The sequence below is a fragment of the Lissotriton vulgaris genome, chromosome 2_1 (assembly GCF_964263255.1).
Source record: "Lissotriton vulgaris chromosome 2_1, aLisVul1.2, whole genome shotgun sequence".
In the NCBI taxonomy this organism is placed as follows: Eukaryota; Metazoa; Chordata; class Amphibia; order Caudata; family Salamandridae; genus Lissotriton; species Lissotriton vulgaris.
The window spans coordinates 2041811635-2041837254 of NC_141687.1; the positions used below are offsets into that span (position 1 = coordinate 2041811635).

Here is a 25620-nt window from a genome sequence, read left to right on the forward strand (position 1 = left end):
TTCAGACATACTCATATGCATGCCCTCTTATTTCTCTGTTGAATTGTGCGATTTAGGTGTTTAAATACAATATGTATGGCAGTGTCTTGCAATGTGATCTTTCTTCTTCTTTCCTAATTTCGAGAACAGAGGCTAACAGTGCATCAATGAAAATATGATTATTGTTGCTTCCGATGTGGACATTTAAAATACATATATTTCTTCTCCTCTGTGTAGTTGTCTTCATGGCCTTTGAGGAGACTAGTCTTAGGCATTGGTGAAAGTTCTATCATCCTCTTCGGGACCTTTATAGGCACTTTCCAAATGTTGTTTTTTATTGTACTTTTTGCATCACCCTTTTGATAAGTACAGGCAGTAGCAATGCTTTCTGTCCACAATGTATCACTGGCTCGAGTACCAGTAGAATTTAATATATGAGAGTGCTTTGATAGCACACATTTTTTGTTCTAAAGGTTGTTTGAAACATAGACCACCTTAACATTTTACCCTCACGACAGCAGATGCGGTCTGCTGTCCTGCTAATCTTTAGTGACCATTGTTCATAATTGCTTGCAGGTACTCTAATACAGAGTCGATTTTTGTAGGCACACAGGATGCTGAAGTCAGACTGCAAGATCCCTTCAACATTTGTAGATTGCTGTGTCTGCCTGATCTACCTCTTTCTATCTTGCCAGAAATTGCCTACCCGACAGTGAGAAGGCTCTTTCAAAATAAGTTTTCACGTAAGCATTTTTCTCACGCTAGTCCAGCAAAAGGGTGCCCACTTTCCTCTAAGGTTATTCCCTCCACCGGTCCTTCACTCACTGTCTCTCACCATTTCTGTTTTTAGTGTCTCTATGCACAAATCTAGAAAGGACTTTTCCTGATGCTCCACATGTTATAGCTGTTATCTTTGTTTCCCAATCTCACTTTCCTCAAAAGGGTTTTATCTGATAAAAACATCTAGATTCCTTAACTTGTGAATTCACCCCAAGCATCAGACTTGATATGGAACATTTTCTCAGCAGTACCTTTGCACACCAGGGGTTGGCGCTGCATGGCTCCGTACGAAGTCAGCTCCGGATATGAAGTCAATGGAGCTCTATAAGTCCTCTCCGGTGCGCTGACGTCAGTTTCTTCTTTTTCCTTTCTGCATGAGATATCCGAAGTAGCACATCTCTGGCAGTTTTTGGCCTGCTGTGACAACCTTTTCTCGTCTGAGACAGTGTGTCAAATTCCTATGCACTCTGGGTGTAAGTCCGGTGGGTCCTGTGCTTCACAAATATCGGGTATGGACCCAAATTCTGTCTGTATGTGGTGTTTGGCGAGCACCACGATGCAGACGAATGTGACGCCTGCCAGCGGTGGAAGCCAAAGTCCCAGACCTCTGTGGCTCCTTTCACTCGCGGGGTGGATTGCAGAGCCTTTTCTACTTCTGCTACGGCGTGGCTCCAGTGACCCCCACCTTTTGCTGGAGGCAGGGTGATCTGGAACCAGATGCAGATGCTTGGGCGAGCACCACGATGCAGACGAGTGTGATGCCAGCCAGCGGTTGAAGCCAAAGGCCCAGCTGGAGCGGCGCATTAACTTCTGATGTTGCCGTTGTCATGTACCTCTACCGCTTCATGGCATCGTTCATCCTCCCGAATCAGGGTCGTTCGTGTGAGCGCCACTCTCCGCCCTGTGGTCAATGGCAGTGGTCTCAGTCTCCAGCCACTTCTTATGGTAAGAGATCAAAGTCCCAGGCCTCTGTGGCTCCTTTGACTCGCAGAGTGGATCGTGGAGCGTTTTCTACTTCTGCTTCGGCGTGGCTCCCGTGCCTCCCACCTTTTCCTGGAGGTGGGGCGACCTGGAACCAGATGCAGAAGCACTACGGGGCTCTACATCTTGTCTTTAGGCCCTTGTCCCCCTCTGAGCGCCTGCGTGCCCCAAGGAGATCGCCGACGGGTCGCCCTCTGCGTTAGTTCCAGTCTCAGAAAGAGGGTTCGCGCATGTGATGTGATACCCCCTTGGAGCAGCCAATGCTTGTGGCTCCTTCTATGTTGGACAGCTGGATTGCTGAGCTGGGTGAAGCCAGCGGGCTAGATTCATCCCCTGCTTCCTCTCTTTTATTGCCTCCTGGCCTTTTTCCTTGGTAGCCAGTTCTTCCTTGGCAGAAATTTTGAGAAGAGTGGCTGATGTATTACATCTCATTCTACCTACAGTGGAGAAGGCGATAGACCCTCTCATGGAGGTTTTTCACCCGGGGCAGTCGGGTGTTTAACCAATACTCCCCTTTTTCGAAGCACTGTCTGATATTTTGTTATGGTCATGGGCAAAATCTGAGTCAGGTGTACCAGTGGACTGTGCTACTGCCCACAAATACCTCCCTGCCCCAGGTAATCCAGCTTGCTTTATCGGACAGCCGACCTACCGCAGCACAATGGTCCAGCCACTACGGCATCCCCTGAGATGGAAAACCTGCCCCACTCCCAGCTTGACAAAGAGTCCAGGAAGCAAGATTATTGCTCAGCATGTGTTCTTTCCTCTTCTAATGCAGCATTACACTCCACCAACATGATTTGGGTCCTCTGACGCTTTCTCCTTGCCTTGTGGGACTCCTTGGCACAGCTCTTTCCTTTGTTCCCAGAGGCTAACAAGGACGAGTTGACCCAGTTGGTTTTTGATGGCGGCCAGGTGGTTGAGCTGCTCATCAGGTGTGGAATGGACTCCACCGATTCCATTTGTCGCGGCGGTAGGAATTGCACTGGCATGCCTGGCTTCGGGCGGCTGGATTTTCAGAAGCTGTCCATTTCATGGGGGTTCATCTTTTGGAGCCCAAGCAGATGCGGCCTTACGTAGGTTTCAGGCTAGTCGATGAGGGCCAGACCCGTAGCTTGCCCTCCCTCCCATTTCCCCCCCTTATTATTGCAACGCGGTATATGCGTTTTGTGGCGTCGGTTACCAGATCAGTGCCTTTACCGTGGTCTCTGGTGCTGCTGGCTAGCCTCCTGCCTTGAGACCCTGCAGAGGGTGTTACTCCACTTGCCGGTGGGTTTCTTTGGATGCGACTGTTGTGTGAATCCCTTATCACACGATTCTCTTTAGCATTATGTGATGTGTGTCGTATTGGCCATTCTGGCTCATTGCCCTTTTTTCCGTTCCTGGCCGGTGGCTCAAGACTTGTTATCCTGTTGTATATTGCATTGGAAGCCTTGTTTCCTGGTTCAGTTTCTTTGGCAACTTCTTATCCCCTCTTGGGGGCTCTATCATGTATCAATGGTATGCAATATTTTCTCTACACTCTCTTGAAGTTGTCTGCTTCTATCATTCGATTGTTACAGTGGCGACATGTTTTCTTGCTGAGTATTTTTACTTTTTTTTTCCGGTCGATCGGTTTCCCCTGTTGACTATTCCCACCTTGTGGATTTGCTCGCGCTCTCCAGTGTTGCGCTATGCAACCTCTCCTAGCTAGAAGTAGGATTGGCGAGTTTTATTGAGACTTGTTGACCCTAAGCTTGGGATTTGGTAATGCCGCCTTGTGCCTCTGGTGGTACAGGCCTCCCCAAGCCAGTGGCTTAAATTCCTCTGATGTAGGGGGATATACGGGATACCCAAGGTATTGACCGTACCCACTGTTGCGGATGCTCTGCAGGGTCGGTCTGTTTGGCATTCGACTGTGGAACAACATTGGTTTTTCTGGTTTTCCCTTTGCCCTTCCCCACGGCCATTGCGTGACGTGCTTCCTCACAGTTGTTGCATTTCCTGTTGTCCTTGCCTCTCAACTGTTGTGTGATGTGGTCTCCTTGACTCACGGCTGTTAAGTGGTCCTTGAATGAACCTATGTTCTATATGTATGTTATATTTCATGGTTGCCTGTCCGATGGGGATTGCTTCCCTTTCTGCCTTGTTGGGAGTCTTGCTTCTGGATATTCCGTTAGGTGATTCTGGAATATTCATTCATACCTTCTTGTTGTCTAGGTCTAATTATTGGTATGCGCTTTTGGACAAGCTCACTCTTACATGTTTTCCCCTTGGGAAGTACGTGGCTGCGGATATTCTTCTAGCAGGTAATGTTGTCCGGTGCTCTGGTCCCCACTCTGCTCTAGGAGGAGTTCCCCTCCTTCGCCCCTTTTTTCGTGCTTATGTTTGGTTCTCAGGGCGCTGTCAGTGTGTCTTCAATCGATTTTATTCACACTTTTTCTTCATATCTTAGTTTCTTCTTTCCTCTTTGCTGTTTGCTTTTGCTCTTCTAGTGGCCACTTTCTTTCACCTAAGGTAGAGACCATCGTCTGGTTAGTCGATCTGGTGGCTCAGTCTTCTATCATACACGTTGCAGACTCTTCTGTCCATCAGCCAGTCCTCCTGGACCTATTGTGGGATTGGTTCGCAGAAACTCCTCCTTGAGTTTATGGCTATGGTATCTAATTCACAAGTTCAGGAATCTGCAGCTAGATGTCTCTATCAGATGAATAAGTTACTTACCTTCGGTAACAATGTATCTGGTAGAGCCATAGTCTAGCCGGAGATTTCTTAACGCTCCGTCCATCATCTGCACTCTTTAGGTCTGCTCTTGGTGTTTTTAGTTCACTTACTTCCTGATTCTATGACCTTTGGTGTAAGAGTGTTTCCCCCTTTTCCTTTCTGCTCCTGTTGTGATGGGGTCTACCAGTTTCACTGGTGTGGTCTTCTGACCTTGTATGAAGCCCCTCCCCCTTTTTCTCTGGGTTCCATGTTTTCCTCCTGGTATATGGTTTAGGGTGTGGGAGGTATTTCTCTAGTGTACTGTGTCATGCGCCTCTGCGCAGTGATTTAAATGACTTGTGCTTCATTGACGTTTTGGTCTTTTTCTTAAGGGTCTTTTTTGGCGTTATACCTTTCTTTTCCCCTTTTTTCGTGGTTGTGGTAAAGATGTTTCCTCTTTTTTAGCACACTGGTTCTAAAGCCATTTTCTATGCGTCTCTGTGTTCCGCACGGAAAGGTTCATGTAAGAAGCTGTCAGCGCACCGGAAGGGCCTTGTAAGACTCCATATCCGGAGCCGACCTTGTACGGAGCCATGCGACGCTGCCCTCTGGCGTGCAGAGGTACTGCTGAGAATTTTCCGGATCCAGTCTGACACCTGGGGAGAATTCACAAGTTAGGGAATCTGTTGCTGGACTATGGGCCAGATGCATCAACATTTTTTTTGCCATTCCCTAATTGCAAATCGATGCGATTCGCATTTAGGGAATCGCAAAACGGCATGCATTAAAGTGCAGTACACTTGCTGTGATTCCTAAGGGGTTGCAAATAACCTACCTCATAAATATTAATGAGGTAGATCACAATTTGCGACGCCCTAGGAATCGCAAAAATCACAGTGATGGTGGCCTGCTGAGATCAGCAGACCACCATGTCTGTGATTGCTTTTAAATAAAGCAATCTTTTTTTTTTTTTGTAAAGCAGTCAGGAAAACGAGATGCTTTACAAAAAGAAAAATGAAAAGCTTTCTTTTCATTTTTTAAGAGAAGTAGTGGTCCGTGGGACCACTGCCTGCTCTTAAAAATACTTTTACAAACATTCACAAAGGGGAAGGTGACCCCTACCCATTTGTGAATGTCTTACCACCTACTCGAAGTAGGTGGTAATAATCAAATGTTTTGCGACCACATTCACGGTCACAAAACATTCATGCATGCTGTTAGGATCCGCTATTTGGAAGGGACGCCCTAAACACCTACCCTTCCAAATACCAAATCGCAAACCCATTTTGAAATTTGGTAGCAGGTTACCGAATCGCAAAATTGGTTTTGATGCATCACAAAAGCATTTTTTTGCAGATCGCAAACGGGCAGATTCTGCGAATCTGCCTGTTTTGCGAGGAGAAAAATGCTTGATGGATCTGGCCCCATGTCTCTACCAGATACATTGTTATCGAAGGTAAGGAATTTGTTCTATGGGTCGGTGTAGGAAGCTGGCTCTGTATATACCATACCAAACTAAGGTGTAGTGTGCACAGAGTTCAGTGGATCCCCAGAGGTGTAGCAGAAGCTAAAGTAGATAATACTACACTCTCTTTTGTGGTAGTGTGGTTGAGCAGACAGGCTTATCAGAGGGTATTGTTAAGCATTTGCATACACACTCAGACAAGTAATTATGTCACACACTCAAGGACTGAATCCAAGCCAATTGTTTGTATAAACAGTTGTTACTTTGTTATTTTTATGAATAGAACCAAGATTTACTTTGTATCAGGTAAGTGATACTTTCAAAACAATAATACTTTTTAAAATACAGTGTCTACTGATTTTAGAAGCATACAAGTTACTTTGCAGTAGAGAAAATGTGTTGTAAACTCTTTAGAATAATTGCAATTACTTTAGATCACTTTTAGTAAGTTTTAAGTTACTTTTCTAACTGCACAATGCAAGCTAATAACTCAGATTAGGTACTGCAGTACATTAGTTAGCAGGATGATTCATTTGTAGACACTAAGTTACTTTGTTACAATACGAGGCAGAGCCAACACTTACATTTTTCAGAGATAAGCCATACCATGCAATCCTATGAGGAACACAAAGTTAACAATTGCAGGTAAGCAAAACGGTTTACAGCAAATCTCTTTTGGATGTTGAGGGTTCATCAAGGGTCGCTGCTGCACTGAGACTGTACCACCAGCAGCACTGGGGCTGCCGGATGCAGAGTGAAAAATTCGGTACCAGGGCCAATACTAGCAATTGGTGCTAGGGGCACAGCGTGTTGAGGCTACTCCCTTGCAAGCCAATCGGACTGAGACGAAGATCTTTGGTGGTTTAGGAGAGAGCTAAAGTGGGACCTAAGACAGCACCAAACCCGCACCACCAACTGCACAGGGGCGGACGTGTGCAGGGTGCTTACACAGCGCCGGACTCCCAATGCTGTTCTATGGAGATCTTCAAAATAGGTCCCGGGCTGCAGGCGTCTGTCAGGAAGCCAGACGAGGAAAACCAACAGCCATGTAAGTAACTTGGGATGCATGAGTACGTCAGGACACCTTTGGATCTGGTTGGCATGGCACAGGTCTGGAGGCTGCAGGCGCGTCTTCTGGCATCTGGTTTCCTCCTTACTGAAAGGTCACGTGGAGGGGGGTCGTCATGAAGATGCCTCGGGTGTCGACACTGGACCTTGGAGGTGATACCCCTCGATGGGTTGGAGGTCAGGATCGCTGAGGGACCACTTCAGAACCGGTGGACCCTCTGGACACGTGTTGTGGATGGCGTTGCAGAGTTAAGTCAAGGAGCAAGGTTTCTTGGTTTCGTAGGGTCTTGATCTTCTTTTGTGGACAGGGCCGCTGTGCTCGGGAGTCTCAATTCTTAATTGAAGTGGGGGATCAGTCCTCACTGAGTCTGGAGGCTTCTGATCCTTTTTGGGGCTGTTGTTTTCTTCGCAAATCTGAGGCAGGTCAGTAGGGCTGCCGCCAGGTCAGTTGGGCATGGAGTCTTCACTGCTGCAACTTCTTCGGTGTCTAATCTTCATAGGTCATCAATTCTAAAATTCTGGATTCAGGCCTGCCCCCTAAATACTGTATTTAGAGGGCGTTTTTAAGGGACTTGAGGTAGTAGCCAATGGGATTCTGTCCCTAGGGTGGCTACATCCTTAGTGTGCTCACCCCACGTGGTGAAGTGGGCAAAATCCCTGACCCTGATTGGAGGGTGCCTGCCACCTACAAGATGGTGGGCACTGAAGAGTGGGCTTCACCTCGCTTCCCCACCTCTGGGCTGTTCTGAATTTTCCCGTTCTTCCTGCTCTGAGCAAGGCTTTGTTTCTGGACCCAGGGAGTGAAGGCTCCCATCTCAAGGGGTCCAGAAACCGATCCTCTGCTGGCAGGCAGGTGTTGACCAGTCAATAACCCACCAGAGGTCGGTTTGGTTCAGGGGTTCCCCTAGAAGAAACCCCTGAGTGCATGGGATAATAAATTTGACACTGGAATTAGTGCATGTTTATTATTCTGAGATGTTTGATGCCAAGCATCCCAGAATTCAGTAAAGCCATTATGGTGCTAGAAAACTTGTAGTGACCAGTTTCTAGACCATATACTCAGTATGGCTTTAATGTGAACTTATAGAATCAAAGAAGGCCACCCTGTGAGAAAGTGGCTCTATATATACTGGTCAATAATGAAGTGCAGTGTGTATAGAGTCCACAAACCCCAAAGGTATAACAGAGGTTAAAGTCAGGACTGACCTTACTCTTAAAAGTGGTAGCTTGGTCGAGCAGTAAGGCAGTATCAGAGGGCAGTGCAAAGCATTTGTTGTACACACTCAGTCAGCAAAGGATTTCACAAACTCAAAGACTGAACTCCAGGCCAATGGTTGTTATATCCAAAGATATAGTTGTTTTATTTTTAGAACCAACAGGCATAAAAATATACTTTGCTAGATATGAGAACTCTCATGCAATTACTTTGCAAGGAAGCAATCAGTTGGTGAACACAATAGGTACAGTCAAGTCTAGACACACTTTAGCATTGAGCTCAATGAATACCATAACAGTACAGTTGATTACAGTACAGATTACTTTGGTAGTTCCAGGACTAGATCCTAGATTCAGTCCTGGGGTCAAAGCTGAAACCAAGCTAGCAAAAACGTTTTAGTTACTGTGGTGAATTTTCATGAATATAAAGCTGTTTTAAAAGTTCACACATAAACTTTTCAATGACAATCTGGCAATGTTATTCAATGGAAGAAAATTCAGGTTGCAGGTAAAGAATGATCGCGTTACTTTTGTAATCCAGTACTGGGCTTTAGAGGGCCAACATTGGGGTCGGAACTTAATCAGGTAGGTAACTGCGTTTCAGTAATTCATATGATTTTTAAAGAATATTTCAAGTTTTCAAAAGTAGGCACTTAGAAGAAATTTCATAGAAAAACAGAGTTTATTGGGAAGAGGGACTACTGTACACTGATGCCAGAGACCCCAAACCTGGAGCCATTAGGAAAGTGGTAGTGCCTCAGAAGTGCAGGGATTTTCTCCTAATTTTAGCTCATGACATCACCCTAGCTGGACATCTGATTTACAAAAAGGGGGTGGTGATGAACAGAGTGTCTGAGTTAAACAGACCACTCTTACCAAGTCCAAAGATCAGGGCTTGATCCATCACCGTTATTTATCTCACTGCCCCATCCCAGCTCAGAACCTGGCTATATGCAAATCAGTCTGTCCCTGGCCCAGTGCATCATGGGAACAGGGCAGACTAAACTACCAAGCCAATTCTTCACCAGAAAGGAGACAAGCTACCGGGGACCGGTTTCTGGCATTTCAGCCTTCTTCGGCCCGGCTTGCTTGAATCCTGATGGAGCAGTGAGAAAGGGACTCATGTCTGAGTATACCCTGCCACACCTATAGTGGCCAAAAACGATTTACAAAAAGGGAGTGGTGATGAACAGAGTGTCTGAGTTAAACAGACCACTCTTACCCAGTCCAAAGATCAGGGCTTGATCCATCACCGTTATTTATCTCACTGCCCCATCTCAGCTCAGAACCTGGCTATATGCAAATCAGTCTGTCCCTGGCCCAGTGCATCATGGGAACAGGGCAGACTAAACTACCAAGCCAATTCTTCACCAGAAAGGAGACAAGCTACCGGGGACCGGTTTCTGGCATTTCAGCCTTCTTCGGCCCGGCTTGCTTGAATCCTGATGGAGCAGTGAGAAAGGGACTCATGTCTGAGTATACCCTGCCACACCTATAGTGGCCAAAAACGATTTACAAAAAGGGGGTGGTGATGAACAGAGTGTCTGAGTTAAACAGACCACTCTTACCCAGTCCAAAGATCAGGGCTTGATCCATCACCGTTATTTATCTCACTGCCCCATCCCAGCTCAGAACCTGGCTATATGCAAATCAGTCTGTCCCTGGCCCAGTGCATCATGGGAACAGGGCAGACTAAACTACCAAGCCAATTCTTCACCAGAAAGGAGACAAGCTACCGGGGACCGGTTTCTGGCATTTCAGCCTTCTTCGGCCCGGCTTGCTTGAATCCTGATGGAGCAGTGAGAAAGGGACTCATGTCTGAGTATACCCTGCCACACCTATAGTGGCCAAAAACGATTTACAAAAAGGGGGTGGTGATGAACAGAGTGTCTGAGTTAAACAGACCACTCTTACCCAGTCCAAAGATCAGGGCTTGATCCATCACCGTTATTTATCTCACTGCCCCATCCCAGCTCAGAACCTGGCTATATGCAAATCAGTCTGTCCCTGGCCCAGTGCATCATGGGAACAGGGCAGACTAAACTACCAAGCCAATTCTTCACCAGAAAGGAGACAAGCTACCGGGGACCGGTTTCTGGCATTTCAGCCTTCTTCGGCCCGGCTTGCTTGAATCCTGATGGAGCAGTGAGAAAGGGACTCATGTCTGAGTATACCCTGCCACACCTATAGTGGCCAAAAACGATTTACAAAAAGGGGGTGGTGATGAACAGAGTGTCTGAGTTAAACAGACCACTCTTACCCAGTCCAAAGATCAGGGCTTGATCCATCACCGTTATTTATCTCACTGCCCCATCCCAGCTCAGAACCTGGCTATATGCAAATCAGTCTGTCCCTGGCCCAGTGCATCATGGGAACAGGGCAGACTAAACTACCAAGCCAATTCTTCACCAGAAAGGAGACAAGCTACCGGGGACCGGTTTCTGGCATTTCAGCCTTCTTCGGCCCGGCTTGCTTGAATCCTGATGGAGCAGTGAGAAAGGGACTCATGTCTGAGTATACCCTGCCACACCTATAGTGGCCAAAAACGATTTACAAAAAGGGCGTGGTGATGAACAGAGTGTCTGAGTTAAACAGACCACTCTTACCCAGTCCAAAGATCAGGGCTTGATCCATCACCGTTATTTATCTCACTGCCCCATCCCAGCTCAGAACCTGGCTATATGCAAATCAGTCTGTCCCTGGCCCAGTGCATCATGGGAACAGGGCAGACTAAACTACCAAGCCAATTCTTCACCAGAAAGGAGACAAGCTACCGGGGACCGGTTTCTGGCATTTCAGCCTTCTTCGGCCCAGCTTGCTTGAATCCTGATGGAGCAGTGAGAAAGGGACTCATGTCTGAGTATACCCTGCCACACCTATAGTGGCCAAAAACGATTTACAAAAAGGGGGTGGTGATGAACAGAGTGTCTGAGTTAAACAGACCACTCTTACCCAGTCCAAAGATCAGGGCTTGATCCATCACCGTTATTTATCTCACTGCCCCATCCCAGCTCAGAACCTGGCTATATGCAAATCAGTCTGTCCCTGGCCCAGTGCATCATGGGAACAGGGCAGACTAAACTACCAAGCCAATTCTTCACCAGAAAGGAGACAAGCTACCGGGGACCGGTTTCTGGCATTTCAGCCTTCTTCGGCCCGGCTTGCTGGACATCTGGGCCATACCAAGACTTGGGAAAGGCTAGTTAGCCACTTTTACTGGCCCCAGGTGCACCAAAAAGAAAGTAGTTGGTCAGCTCCTGTGTCACCTTTCAGGCCAATGGCAAGACAGGTGGCCCCTCAAAGGCCCCCCTGATACCACTACCTGTGGTAGGGGTTCTCCTTGAAAGGGTAGTTGTGGATATAGTGGGTCCACTTGAACCTCCCACAGCATCAGGAAACAAATTCATTCTAGTGGTAGTGTATCATGCCACTAGGTAAATAGAAAAAATCACCCTGCCAAGAACAATGAAAGGTGGTCCCAAGTGGGATCCAGTTTTGATTAGGGGGGAGCAATATCAAGAGTGCCTAAGACCAAAGAGGCGAATGGACCACATTCAAATCATTCTTTATAGAAAATATATTTTTTTAATTTTTTTTTATTTGGTGCAGTTAGTCATATAAGCAAAGTGTTCAAAAAATGATAAATACAAAAATTCATAAAATCATCAGTGCTGTTCATCATTTCATAGGCGGAAGTAAATTCAACAACAAATAAATATGGAAAAATACAGTGTTCCACTCACTCCAGGGGGTAAAGGAGGGGTCTCAACAGGCACTCGTATCTAAAAAATCATTCATACTCGAACACATTCAGTCACTTCATAAAGGTAATTAGCATTTGGCCTGCAACAAAAGGAAGATGGAATTATGGTTGCATGGACGTGGGTACATTTTGGGGAAGGCAAGAGGATGGAATATTGTTGCCGTTCCTGATGGTAAACACCGTAATAACGCCAACGCGCGTTTTGGGTTTAGGGCACCTTCGTCAGGGCTGGCAGGAGTGAGAGGGAAGGGGAACACACTAGCTGAAAAAATTCAAAATAAAGAATATTTAAGTATGTCACAAGTTAAAAGATTAACATTACACGGGTTTAGCATAACACAGGTTTGTACATTTTCAGATTTCTCATAGAATTTCCTATGGTAGACATTCAGATAATCCTTCAAGACATGTTAAAAACATCAAGTCTATAGGGCTCATCAGGGGGTGGTCTTGGTCTAGGCATTCAAGGGTGGCTCCCTGGATAACATCCCCCGAGGACTGTCAATTAGTCCAATCCAACGGGGTGAAACCGGTGAAGACACAGAGTCTCCAATCAAACTCCAAACATTTTTTCAGTCATACTTCTTATTATATGAGAGTCCCTTTTAGTTCTAAGAACACAGGTCCAGATCTTCTTACCAAGCTAGGATATAGTAAGGGGGAATGAATCCCGAGATCATACCTGAGGAAAATAAAGGTCAAAAGTCTAGTTGACCAGGTCCTTTCTGAGAGATTGTGAAGATAAGTAGCGAGAAAGTCCCAGGGGAGCGAAGAAATGAGGGATCACACTGAAAAGATAAAAGACAAGGACACCCCAGCTACAGTTAGACTCTTAGTTAGATCTAGGGTTCCTATAATAGGAGCGTCGAATTAGGGGAAGGAGGGATTTAGAGAACAAGAAAGCCAAAAAGGCATATTTACCTAGTAAACTAGTGAAGAAATGATCAATGGCGTAATTATGGTCGATCAATTCAGGGAGGGCGGTTTCCGTTATTTGTGGAGCACTAGATAAACAATAAGGCATATTTCAGAGGACTGGATAAACAGTAAAACATATTTCTGAAGAGGGTTATTTTCCACCTACGACCGGCAAAAGGCCAATAAATGAACGGGCCGATGGAAAAGGTCTCATGGGTGAACTAACCTGAATATAATGTCATGGAAGCTGCCGCGTCGGGATGCTGGTAGAGCCCAGGGGCCAAAAAATGGAGCAATCTTGGGGGGTAAGTATGTCAGGCGGATAGGAACTGAGTAAAAGAAAAAATAAGTACGCCAGTAATGGATATAATGTAATCACGATCTAAGGCGGTAAGAGCGCAGATATGCCAATTCTCAGCAGCGTGGGCTCACCTGATAAGTAAGTTCAAGTTGCCCGAACGAGATGCGAAAGCGACAGAGGACTTGTCACAGGAAAGCAATATTGTTGAGCATTCAGGTTCAGGTCAGAGAACGAGTTCTAAGTTCGGGGAAAGAAAAAGATATAGAAAGTAAGTTGGATCATGAATATATGTATGCAGGGTCGGGGGTTCGAGGGAAGGAGAGGGGATATCTCGGACTTACCTTAAACAAAATTCGGAATGCTCGAATCCACGACGCGGGTCGGTCAGATCTGGGTGCTAGCTGGTGTCAGGATACCCAGGATCAGAGAACAAGGAAGGGTAAACCGATTAGTCGGATTCTAATCACCTGAGTTGCGCTGAAGTAGTGCAAATGAATAAGGGACTAAAGAGTTGCGGTCCGCCAGCTTTGAGCGCCATTTTGGAACGGGCTTGCTGTGGTAAAGAGCAAAGTAAAGCGGAAAGCGTGTGGATCACACAGAGGTAATGTGGGTAAACGAGGGACTAAGGGATCGTGGTCGGTCAAATTAGGGCACCATCTGAGGACAGGGTAAAGTGCAAAGCCCGGCAGAAAGCGTGTGGATCGCACAGAGGTAATGAGGGTAAACTGGGATTGTGGTCGGTCGAATTGGGGCACCATCTGAGAACAGGGTTATAGAGGGCGTGTAGAACGATAGATAAGTTCAACAAGGGGTCAAGGCAATGGATAAAACCGTTATGGGAGGCGGCAAAAGGACTGGCAGCAGCCCTCAATTTGCAAAGCCATCTACAAACGGTATGATGGAGGTATAGGAAGGTATAGACTCCAGGGGGCAGAAAAAGGGACTGACTGGGAAAGGGATAAAAAAAGAGAGAGGGAGGGATGAAAAAATACAGACAAATGTAAAGACAAACGGTCTCAAAACAGGGGAGAACCAGGACTCATGGGCCTAGAAGGTAAGCCAAGGGTGGACTTTATAGAAAAGTATTCTGCCATGGGCATTCCTCATTGAGACCTTTAGTGACAGAATTCATCAGGAAAATCCAAAAGACCTCCCTTTTTTTGCGGAGGTTGACAGGATCAATTCCATGTCTTGCTTTTATTTTCTCCAGTATAAACCAGCGAAGGTCATTTTCCGTATGTCCCTTTTCCCTCCAATGGGATACAATGGGGGCAGACGTCTTGAGGTTTCTGATGTTGGACTTGTGCTCCCCGACTCTCACCCGGCATTCGCGTCCAGTTTCCCCCACATATGGGAGATTGCACGGGCATAAGATGACATAAACCACATTGCTACTTCGACAGTTGGTAAGTGTCTCATTGCGAGCCACTGAAATAGTTCGCTCTGTAGTGGTTATGGAGTCGCCAATTATGGCCTGTGGACATGCGTGGCATGAGCCACATCTGTGGTTTCCAAAGACTGGTTTCATATTGGTTATAGCACTTTGTGTGCCAGTGGCAGTCTCAACTATCTTCCCTCGGACAAGATGGTTCTTCAGGTTTTTGTTTCTTTTAAACGCGAAGATCGGTCTTGGTAAGGGGGTTCTGTTCTTCTCCAAATTCAGAAGGTGCCAGCTGGAGTTGATGGCTTGACGCACTTTGTGATTTAGGTTGGAGTGTCGGGTGATGCAGACTAGTTGATCAACTTTCTCAGAAGGTTTGGGTTGAAACATGTTCTCCCTGTTGGTATATCTTGCTCTTTTAAAAGAGTCTTTGACCAGTTTGGGGGGATATCAACGGTGCAGTAATTTCTTCTTGAGGATGTCAGACTGGGTAAGAAAATCATGGATATCCGAACAATTTCTCCGGATGCGGAGGAATTGACTGTAGGGAATACTCTCCTTTTGGCAGCGAGGATGGAAAAATGCCTCTAGGTACCCTGAGGCAATTCCCCATAGGACTGCTACAGCTACTGCGGTAGCCAAGGCCCTCATTGGTGTCTTTACCAGATTAGGGTTTCATAAGGAGGTGGTTTCAGACAGAGGTTCCAACTTCATGTCTGCTTACCTAAAACACACGTGGAAAGAGTGGAGTGCAGTACAAGTTTACTACACCCTATCACCCACAACCCAATGGCCTTGTTGAGAGATTCAAGAAGACATTGAAAGACATGATATTTGCTCACAGAAGGTGCCACAGAATTGAGTAGGGTTTTCCCTTTTGAACTTCTGTTTAGCCATCCTGTGAGGGGACAACTCTGTCTTATAAAAGAGGGTAGGGAGAAGCCTCTCCAAGAACCCAAACAAGATATTGTGGACTTTGTGCTTGGCCTAAAGTCCAGAATGGCTGAGTACATGGAAAAGGCATCCAAACATCTTGAGGCCAGCCAGGAGCTTCAGAAGCACTGGTATGACTAAAAAGGTGCACTGGTTGAATTTCAACCTGGGCAAAAGGTATGGGTTTTGGATCCAGTGGCACCAAGGGCTCTCCAAGACAGATAGAGTGGCCCTTACCCCATCCAAGAAAAAAGAGTGAGGTCCCTGACCTCCTCTCATACAGTCCAAAAGATGGGTCAGTGGATGGAGTTGTCTCTTCAGACACCCTCTCTGCCCAACATCAGACTGATTGCAAGCAAGTCTTGCAGCAGTATGCAAAGCTCTTTTACTTGCCCAATGTCAGACAAACTGGTGTATCTATGATGTGGACACTGGAGACCGTTCACCTGTCAAAAACAAAATCTATCGACAATCAGACCAAGTGAAGGAAAGCATCAGAGCTGAAGTCAGCAAGATGCTGGAGTTAGGGGTTATTGAACCCTCCTAGAGCCCCTGGGCCGGCCCATTGGTTCTAGTCCCCAAACCTCATCCACAGGTTCTGTGTGGACTATAGAGAGCTGAACTCTGTCACCAAGATAGATGCTCACCCAATGCCAAGAGCAGACGAGTTGATAGACAAATTGGGTGTAGCCACGTTTCTAAGTACCTTTGACTTAACTGCAGGGTACTTGCAAATTGGCATGGCCCAGGAGCAAAAGAAAAGACAGCATTATCCACACCTGATGGGCATTATCAGTTCACTCTTAGGCCCTTTGGTTTAAAGAATGCCCCTGCCACCTTCCAGAAGTTGGTGAACCAAGTCCTCGCTGGATTGGAGTCCTTAAGTTCAGTTTATCTAGATGATATGTTGTCTTTAGCTCTACCTGGCAGGATCACTTGATACACCTTGGGAAGGTTTTAAATGCCCTGCAAACTGCAGGCCTAACTATCAAGGCATCCAAATGCCAGATAGGCCAGGGAACGGTGGTGTACTTGGGCCACCATGTTGGTGGAGGCCAGGTACCACCTTTACAGCCCAAGGTCCAGGCCATCCTGGACTGGGCAGCTCCAACAGCCCAGATCCAAGTCAGAGCATTCCTTGGCTTTACTGGGTATTACAGGAGGTTTAGAAAGGAACATGGGTCCATTGTGGCTCCCCTTACAGAACACACCTCCAAGAAGATGCCCAAAAAGGTAAACTGGACAGTTAGTTGTCAGAAGGCTTTTGACACCCTGAAAGAGGCTATGTGCTCAGCACCAATTCTCAAAGCTCCGGACTATGCCAAGCAGTTCATTGTACAGACTGATGCCTCTGAGCTAGGGATAGGAGCAGCCCTATCCAAGACCAATGATGAAGGCCAAGACCAACCTGTTGCTTTCATAAGCAGAAGGCTTCTTCCCAGGGAGCAGCGTTGGAGTGCCATTGAGAGGGAGGCCTTTGATGTGGTTTGGTCCCTGAAGAAGCTGAGATCAGACCTTTTGGGACTCACTTCCTAGTTCAAACTGATCACAGACCTCTCAGACGGCTAATACAAATGAAAGGCAAAAATCCTAAACTGTTGAGGTGGTCTATCTCCCTACAGGGAATGGACTTTGTAGTGGAACACAGACGTGGGACTGCCAATGCAGATGGACTTTCCAGGTTCTTCCACTTAGAAAATGAAGATTCTCTAGGGAAAGGTTAGTCTCATCCTCTTTCGTTTGGGGAGGGAGGGAGTGTGGAAGTTGTTTGAGAAAGTGCCCTCTTTCTGCATGGTCCCCCACACCCTTGTTGCTGAGTTACTGATGTGCTTTGACTTAGTGTGCCCTTGGCCCCTGCTAATCGGGTACCCAGGGCCTATGTTCCTTACCTAAAACTGCATTGAAGCCTTAACACAATTGGCATCTCTGGCCACAGGTCCGCTCCTGGTAAATGGTCCACAGGTACCCTGGGTACTGTGACCAGAGAAGTCCTCTAAGGGCTGCATCACTTATTGTGCCACCCTTATAGGTCCTGTACCTCTGCACGCACACGCTGCCTTTGCAGGCTGCGTGTTTTGGTGCAGAACAAAGTGAAGAGTCGATATGGCATACACTTCTGTGTGCCATGCCTACAACCCACTGCCCAGTCACCCCTCTAGCTGGGTGCACTATACCAGTGGTGAGGGTACAGGTTCATATGCCCTGTACCCTTACAGTGTCTAAGTCCATTGTTAGACATTGTAAGTGCAGTGCTGCCATTAAGAGTATATAGTGCTTGGAGTTGGTCATTACGAACTCCACAGCACCATAATTGCTACACTGAAAACTGAGAAGTTTGGCATCAAACTTCTCAGCACATTAAACCCACACTGATGCCAGTGTGGGATTTAATGAAAAATGCACATAGAGGGCATCTTAGAGATGCCCCCTGAAAACTAACCTACCACTAGTGCCCAGGCTGAGTGGCTGTTTCAGCTGCCACCACCAGACATGTTTGTTATTATTATTATTATTATTATTATTATTATTAATGGACATTTATTAAGCGCCTGGTTACGCCACTGGCGTGTCCCCGCGCTATGACAAGTGGAGTGACTGTCCCCCCTCCTCCCAACCAAGCTATCTGCTGAAAAGGTGCGTTTTAAGTTTTTTCCTAAACTGGACTTCGGAGGGTTCAAGCCGAAGTTCCAGCGGAAGATTGTTCCAGCGTTTGGGAGCAAGGTATCTAAAGGATCTACCTCCCATACGAGCTTTGAATATTCTTGGGACTTTTAACAGCCCGGTCTGCGAGGACCGAAGACTGCGTGCAGGCTCATAATGGGATACTAGGCTCTGGAGCGGAAGAGGTGCTTTGCCGTTCAAGATACGATGACAAGTGGCAAGGGCCTTGAACTCCACTCTCCTCTCAATGGGGAGCCAGTGGAGGGCCCGTAAGGCTGGTTTGGCGGATGACCTCCTAGGGAGTCTGAGGACCAGCCGCGCTGCCGCATTTTGAAGAACCTGCAGGCGGCCGATGACCCTGCCTGTGGCCCCCAAATAGAGCAGGTTCCCATAATCAAGTCGGGATGTGACCAAGGCATGCACCAGTGTCTGACGAGCAGAAATGGGAAGCAGATCTAATACTTTCCTAAGGGCTCTCAGAACACTGAAGCATATCCCTGCCACCCGACCGACCTGTGGGCCAAAGGTGAGGTCCTTATCCAGCCACACGCCAAGGTTCCTGGCCTCACGGCAGGGAGCAGGAACTTCCCCCAGACAGGGTGGCCACCACGCCGACGACCACGCAGACGGTGCACCCCCCCCCACGAGCACCTCGGTCTTGCTCCCGTTCAACTTTAAACAGTTTGCAGACATCCAGGCAGCAAGGTCTTTCATGCAGTTCCTGAAGATGTCCGCCGCAAGTCCGGGCGCGCGCGATAGGGAGATGACCAACTGCGTGTCATCGGCGTAGGACACCAAGCGGAGACCATACCCCTCCACAATAGCCGCCAGGGGGGAGACATAGATGTTGAATAGAGTTGGGCTCAGGGACGAACCCTGAGGTACGCCCTGGCCCAACTCAATCTCCCTGGAATAGCAGTCACCCAATCTGACTTGAAAGCACCTCTCAGAAAGGAAGGACTTGATCCAGCCAAGCGCAGCTCCTGTCACCCCTCCTCCATTCAGACACTGTAGCAAGGTGGAATGTGCTACAGTGTCGAATGCTGCGCTTAAGTCTAGTAGGATCAATGCCATCGTTTGGCCCTCGTCTACTCCCTGTCTGAGTGCTTCCACCGCCACGAGGAGAGCAGACTCCGTCGAGTGACGGGGGCGGAAGCCAAATTGCGAGTCGTGGAGTAGCGAAGCCGTCTCCACGAACTGCATAAGCTGTATGTTGGCTATTTTTTCCGCCACCTTTGCCATATAGGGAAGGAGGGAAATAGGACGGAGGTTATCCAGCTTTTCGAAGCTAACGTTGGTCTTCTTTTGCAGAGGAAGTACCACTGCCTGTTTCCAGGCCTTCGGAACCACCTGAGACTCAAAGGAGATGTCCAGTAACTGACGCACATAGGGCTCATTGGGTCAAGTGCCTGCTGCTCTCTGGCACCTGAAACAATACACATTCTGGGAGGAGGTGCCAAGCCTCCTCCCCCAGGATGGGCAGGGTTCAGGAAGTGGAAGCTTGAAAGGCTTGCTGCCTTTGTGATCTTCCCCAGGCCACTTGCTGCTCTCAGCAACTGGTCCCCACTGGTTCTGACCTCCTCTTTGGGCGGGAGAACCGGCGGGAAAAACAAGTGATGAAGAGAGGTGTGCCCACCTCTGCCAATTCCACCCCACAGGTGGGGGAGGCGAGGTGAAGCACAACTCTCAGTCCACGCCATCTTGAAGATGGGGGGGACTCAGCCAACCAGGGACAGGCTCATGCCCCCCTCCCACTCGAGGGTGGCTTAATAGGGGGTGTACTCACTCCAGGGAAGGGACCTATTAATCCCTGCCTTTTACCTAAATGTAAAGCCTGTAAATCTAGTATTTAGGGGCACCCCTGAACCTTGCTTCCTCAGACAAGAAGAAACTACAAGAAGAAGGACCGAACAGCTGTGCAGCAGCTAACCAGAGGAAGACGCCCACTGACTTGGCCCCAACCCTACTGGCCTGTCTCCACCTCGAACCTTCTCCTGCGAAATCCCGGTGTGTCCTGCAGCCAGCAACCTCGAAAACGCCGGAGGACCTGCCTGCCTTCATCCACAAAGACGTTGTCTCCCTTGAACACCAGATTTTTTCATTTGCAACCTCTGGCCTTGGCTGGAAAAACGCAAATCTGCACCCGCTGTCCACGGCCCGAACTAGAGTAGACAAACACCACGAGGAGGTCACCCCGGCGATCCTGACCCGTGATCCGATGACCCCTGACCTGCCTCCAGCCGATGCCTGCAGTCTAAATCCAGAATCCCCCCTAACCACAACCAGGAACTGGTAAGAAGATCTGACCCAAAAGGCATCCCAGCATCTGACGCCCCACGGGCTTGTGTGCCCAAATCAACGGTGCCTAACCAACCCCTAACTTCCCAACTTACCTCTCAAAATGATGGTCGCACCCAGAAGACCTTCATCCCCGAGCATGCAGTGTTTTTACAAACCGGAGGTTCTCAGTTGGAAACAACAGGGCGCCTGACGTCGAAACAGCACCCTGCACCCGGCCAGCCTAGTGCTGCTGAAATTGCACCTTTGGTGCTAATTTGTTTCCCCATTTGTCGTGAGCTAAAGTCCAGGAGCTTTACTCGCACAGCCAAGTGGCCTGCTAGTCAGCAGCCACCAACTGGAGGCCCTTAATCTTCCATTGGATAACATTGGGCCTCAGCACCCGGCCGCCCTAGTGCTGCTGAGGGTGTAACAAGAGTGCATCCTTGACCCTGGGAGACCTCTGAGTCAACCCCCAGAACCTCAACTCCCACTACTAAATACTTACCTCAAAACCGGTAACATTTTTCTGCCATGGGATAATATTGACTGTTTTTTTGTGAAAAGTTTCTAAGTGTGGAGTTTGAGAAACTAAAGAAATTCTTTAAAATTGCGTAATCTAACAAAAACAATGTTACTTACCTGTTTTCAGGAAATGTCCCAGAGTAGTATCTAGTTATACTACTCTGCGTAAGCCTAGTAATCTAAAAAGTTATTTACCTGCTACTTTACTGAAAAGCCTATTCAAGTCTATGTACTGCATTTAGTAAGTATTGCATTTCTCTGCATCCATTCTGTAAATCAAACCAAAGTGTATATAAAATTATCATTCAAACTGTATTTCAATTGCATTACTACTGTAAAGTACTTATTGCTTTCCTGTGCCAGGCTTGCTTGGTTCTAGAAAATAAAATAACTAAAAGAATATTTGTATACAAAAACAATTGGTCTGAAGTTCAGTCTTTGAGTGTGTAAATTCATTTGCTGACTGAGTGTGTACAACAAATGCTTAACACTGTCCTCTGATAAAGACATAGTGCTCGCCCACACTACCAGAAATAGAGAGTAAGGTTTTATCTAACTTTACCTCTGGCTTCCTTTGGGGTGCCACTGGACTCTGTGCACACTATATCTCACTTTGGTATAGTATATACAGAGCCTGCTAATTAGGTAATTTACATCTGGTGAGTCCCTGACATCCCAATCTGTGGAGGAAAGAAAGTCAAGTAGGACAAGAAACCTGCTGTACTTGAAGAAATTATTGTTACTGAAAGTGACTCATCTTCATGAATGAAGCCCCCTGTTGCTTCTGGGTTAGAGGATTTTGAGATCAGAAAGGGTACATGCTTGAGATTTGCCTCTAGTTAGCAGTATATTGTGTGCCACTCATGTTCCAGGTCCTTCATTGATCCATTTAGGGTGGCAATGCACTAGGCCCAGCATTTTACTGTTACCTGCTGATGAGTTGGTACTGATTAGCCAAACTGGAGTTCTATGATACTAAGTGGCCGTAAATATTTTTGCTCCTGTCTTGGAATACCACCAAACAAATTTGGTGCAGGCTCCCAAACCAAACCTGGTTGCGAACCAAACCTGTGCTGCATCCTTTCGATTAGGAGTTGAGAGTAGGTACACTTGGATGGGTGTTATGAGTCTTTACAGTTACTGAAAACATTTCACTCCTCCCACTGGTTCTTGAGCATCACAACAGATTTTAAGGTCACACTTTAACATCCTGGCAAGGCAGCCTCTGTCTTCCATCTGGTAAGTTGAATATCATTAATTGTGCAATAGTAAAACCTGGTACTTACAGCATTCAGAAACAACCAAACCGTGGTATGAATCGCTGTTTGAAAATTCGTTTTTCTGCTGCAGTAGATGATCTTGCATCAGAACTCTCTTGGACACTCTTGTAAGCATCATAAAAACACTAAATTAAGATTATTGTAGCTGTATTGGATGTGAAAACTTAGGAAACTGACGTCTTGGAGTCAGCACTTTGATCCTTTACAGTACATCAGAGGTCTGTCATGTTTTTTTGCAACTTATAACTAAGATTTAAAATTGCAATGTTCATCAGATATTTTACTAGACTCTTACTGGTCATCCACCACCATCTCTTCCGCTTATTTTTTAAAAACCTTGTCAGGTCCTCAGGCCGCTTTAGTTTTAATGTTTACAATAACAAAAAACACTAGACCATCTTTGATTTATTGCCAGGCTTGGGATAGCCTAGAAATAATATGGCACCAGGGAGAACATATGTTCTAATAAAGTTTGTTTTATCCAATCCCTTTTGTGATCGCTGATCATATCTAGGCTATCCTGTTTTAGGTCTAAACTATAATAACTGATAAAACCCAACCAAAAGGGTAACAGCCCTCATCAGTGCATATATGGAAAATGATAAACATCTACACAATCGCAAATTAAAATGGCATTCAAAGAAAGGAAAGCTACAGAGAATGAGTCACTTTATTTGTTACTGAAGTAGCCAACACAATGTAACTTTGTTCTGCATGGTTGCAGCACGAAAGACATACGTACAATTATTCTGCTTGAGTTTGTTGTTTAGGGATGTCACTAAAATATTGTTTCTTCTTCGTTTTGTTTTCACAGGTTTTATGTGCTTGGATTAATGGTGTTTTTGGTCTGATATAATGTTAAAAACATATTTGATCTTTTGGCAATGTTTATTTCTTCCAGTGATTGGTGAAATGACTGGCCATAATAATTTTGGCCAATATATACTATTGTATTTATCCACATTCACATAATTAGTAAAATACTTTCATACATCAGCCCCCTTTTCTAACAATTCAATATCGATAGCCAGTTACTTGCAAAACATTTCAGACTGTAAACATTCATTGAATGATGTAGTGACACGCACCAGTGAAAAGAGTTCTTCCACCATAAACATGGGATAGTTGTGAAAGCATGACACAAGACTCTTCCAAACGCCCAAAAAATTTAAAGCTGCAAGATGTCCCATTGTTATGTGTGACACTAAGCTATCGTTGGCTCATTGCGCATCTGCACTTTAGTGCTTGGATGTTTGATCCCATTGTTGCAATTTTAACGGCAACATTTCAAGTCCCAGAATACTTAAAGTGAGGCATTTACCAATGGGTCACTTGGATGTTCATACAACAGCAGCATCTCTTTAATGTAGTCAGCCAAGAGTGCAGAGAAGCAGAGGCAAGCATGCTTAAAGCATGAAGTTTTAGGTGCGTTAGTATGTAGTGCTACCAATTAATCTTGTGTATCTCAATATGTTAAATGTTTCAGAAAGTACTATGCTGTTGACAAAGACAAGAATTACCATTTTGTCACATTAAAACTGTGCCAAATAGGCATTGATGGATGAAAAAGGATCATTGCGCTGTAGAAAGCCTTATACTTTGCCCAGCATATCCACTGCCCGCCACAATACTGAAAATATTAAACTAATTTTGCTTCCTCTTTGTGTAGATGGGCATTACCTTTCCTCTTCCTTTCCATACCTCAGGAAAAGTGTTTAGTGTATATACTGTGTGAGTTTTTTCGGCATTTTCAGTTGATTAATGCATCACTTTTTCCCTAGAAACATTTGAGTAGTATTGAAGAATTAACTCAAAAGGAGGAAAGCCTGAAGAGCAAGAATCAAGAGTTATGCAGTGAAATGAGACAAATGATAGAAGATTTTGACCATGACAAGCAAGAAGCTATTGACAGGTAACATTACCATGTTTATTTGCTAAGCAGTAAATACTAAATGTTGTTTTTGCACAGTGAAATGTTGTTATAATCTCTCTTTCTGATCATTTGCTTACCACTTTATAATAACAAGAAGAAAACTAATCCAACCTGTTGATATTTTTAGCAATGCTATAAGGAGCTAAAATACAATTTGGCTTTCATAGCAGGCCATTTTTGTGTATATCTGCAGTGAATAAATAATCGATTCAGTATTTGTGTACATCTTTTCTGGTATTACACTGTGAGTATCATTGGGAAAAATACTTAAAAAATGTTTTCTTCTTGAGATGCCCCTACGTATTTATTAGCACTGAATATCTTCATCTATGTGCACAAACTCTAAACGCTTTTTCAATAGCGAGATATAATTTTCGATCATAGGCTGCTTTAGCTGTCTGTTGACCATACCTGTTGTCTCCTGCATTTCTAGAGTATAAACATAGTGCTTCGTCTCAGTGACTAGTTTATGATTGGACGGCTTTGTTTATCCGTCTCAATTGCCTCTTCTGGATTCAATGTCTTCCCTTCCCATTCTTGTGTTTCTTTTGACCATGAGCATTTAAATCTCACAGTCCTCTGATTGTTTGACCTTTGTATTCATTCAGGGAACTATGTACTTTCCTTTAAGCAATCTATGGGAGTAAATGTGCTTTCTTGCTTTCTCATCGTGTGCTGCTTCCCCCACCCTTTGCTAAAAAGTCAAACATCCTGCTTCTCCATTGCTCCTCTTCCCTCCTCACTTTCCATCCCATCAACCCCACTCTTCCTCAACTTTATTTTCTTTTGTAAACCTTTTTTTGTGTTCCCTGCGCTGTCTGCTGGCATCCTTCTTAAAATGGGGGTTTACCTATATCAAAAAGGCACTCTCACTGCAGCAAGGATATTGTTTTTAATATTTTAGCAAGGCCATTCAAAGATGGCTACTGCAAATTGAATCAGTTTGTTAAAATACTCTAAATGCATTCACAGATTGTCGCTGTGCTGTTGCGCGTACCTCCAACACAGACCTCTTTGAACTTGTTGGTTAAAATATTACAGATGATTCAGATGGCTGCTGTGGATGCTCCCACATTTGTGGCGACCAGACTATCTAACACAAAAAACATACTCAAAGCCTGGCAGTGTCACTGCCAGCACCTATTAGCTTAACTAATTCTTGTTTAAAATGGCCACCTCAAACCTCAGGAGAGAAACAAAGCAGAACAAGCTTGTGGTCTGAAATTGACTGCACTTTAAGGCATTCAAACATCGCTTGGAATCCCAAATGTGTCTTTACTTTAGGGGAACAGTTCATAGTTTACAGGACTATGACGGAGGGTTGTTTATAACGAAGAACTAGGAGGTATCCCTTCTTCATAATAGGGTTTTTATTGTTGTATATACCAGTGAATAAAATGGAATGCTCCTTCTTAGTCAACTCTTAGTGAAAGAGACTTGGGAAGGCAGATGGATCTCTTTAGAGCAGAAATAGCCAC

The 25620-nt window shown here is 45.8% G+C and overlaps 1 protein-coding gene across 1 annotated transcript in view; it reads left to right on the forward strand.

Moving 5' to 3' along the window:
* CEP152 (centrosomal protein 152) overlaps nucleotides 1-25620 on the forward strand; it is an 804909-nt gene that overhangs the window by 317239 nt on the left and 462050 nt on the right. Inside the window, exon 15 of the mRNA XM_086958276.1 lies at nucleotides 23991-24121. Within this exon, the coding sequence (XP_086814402.1) occupies nucleotides 23991-24121 (131 nt within the window). The remainder of the gene's footprint in view (nucleotides 1-23990; nucleotides 24122-25620) is intronic.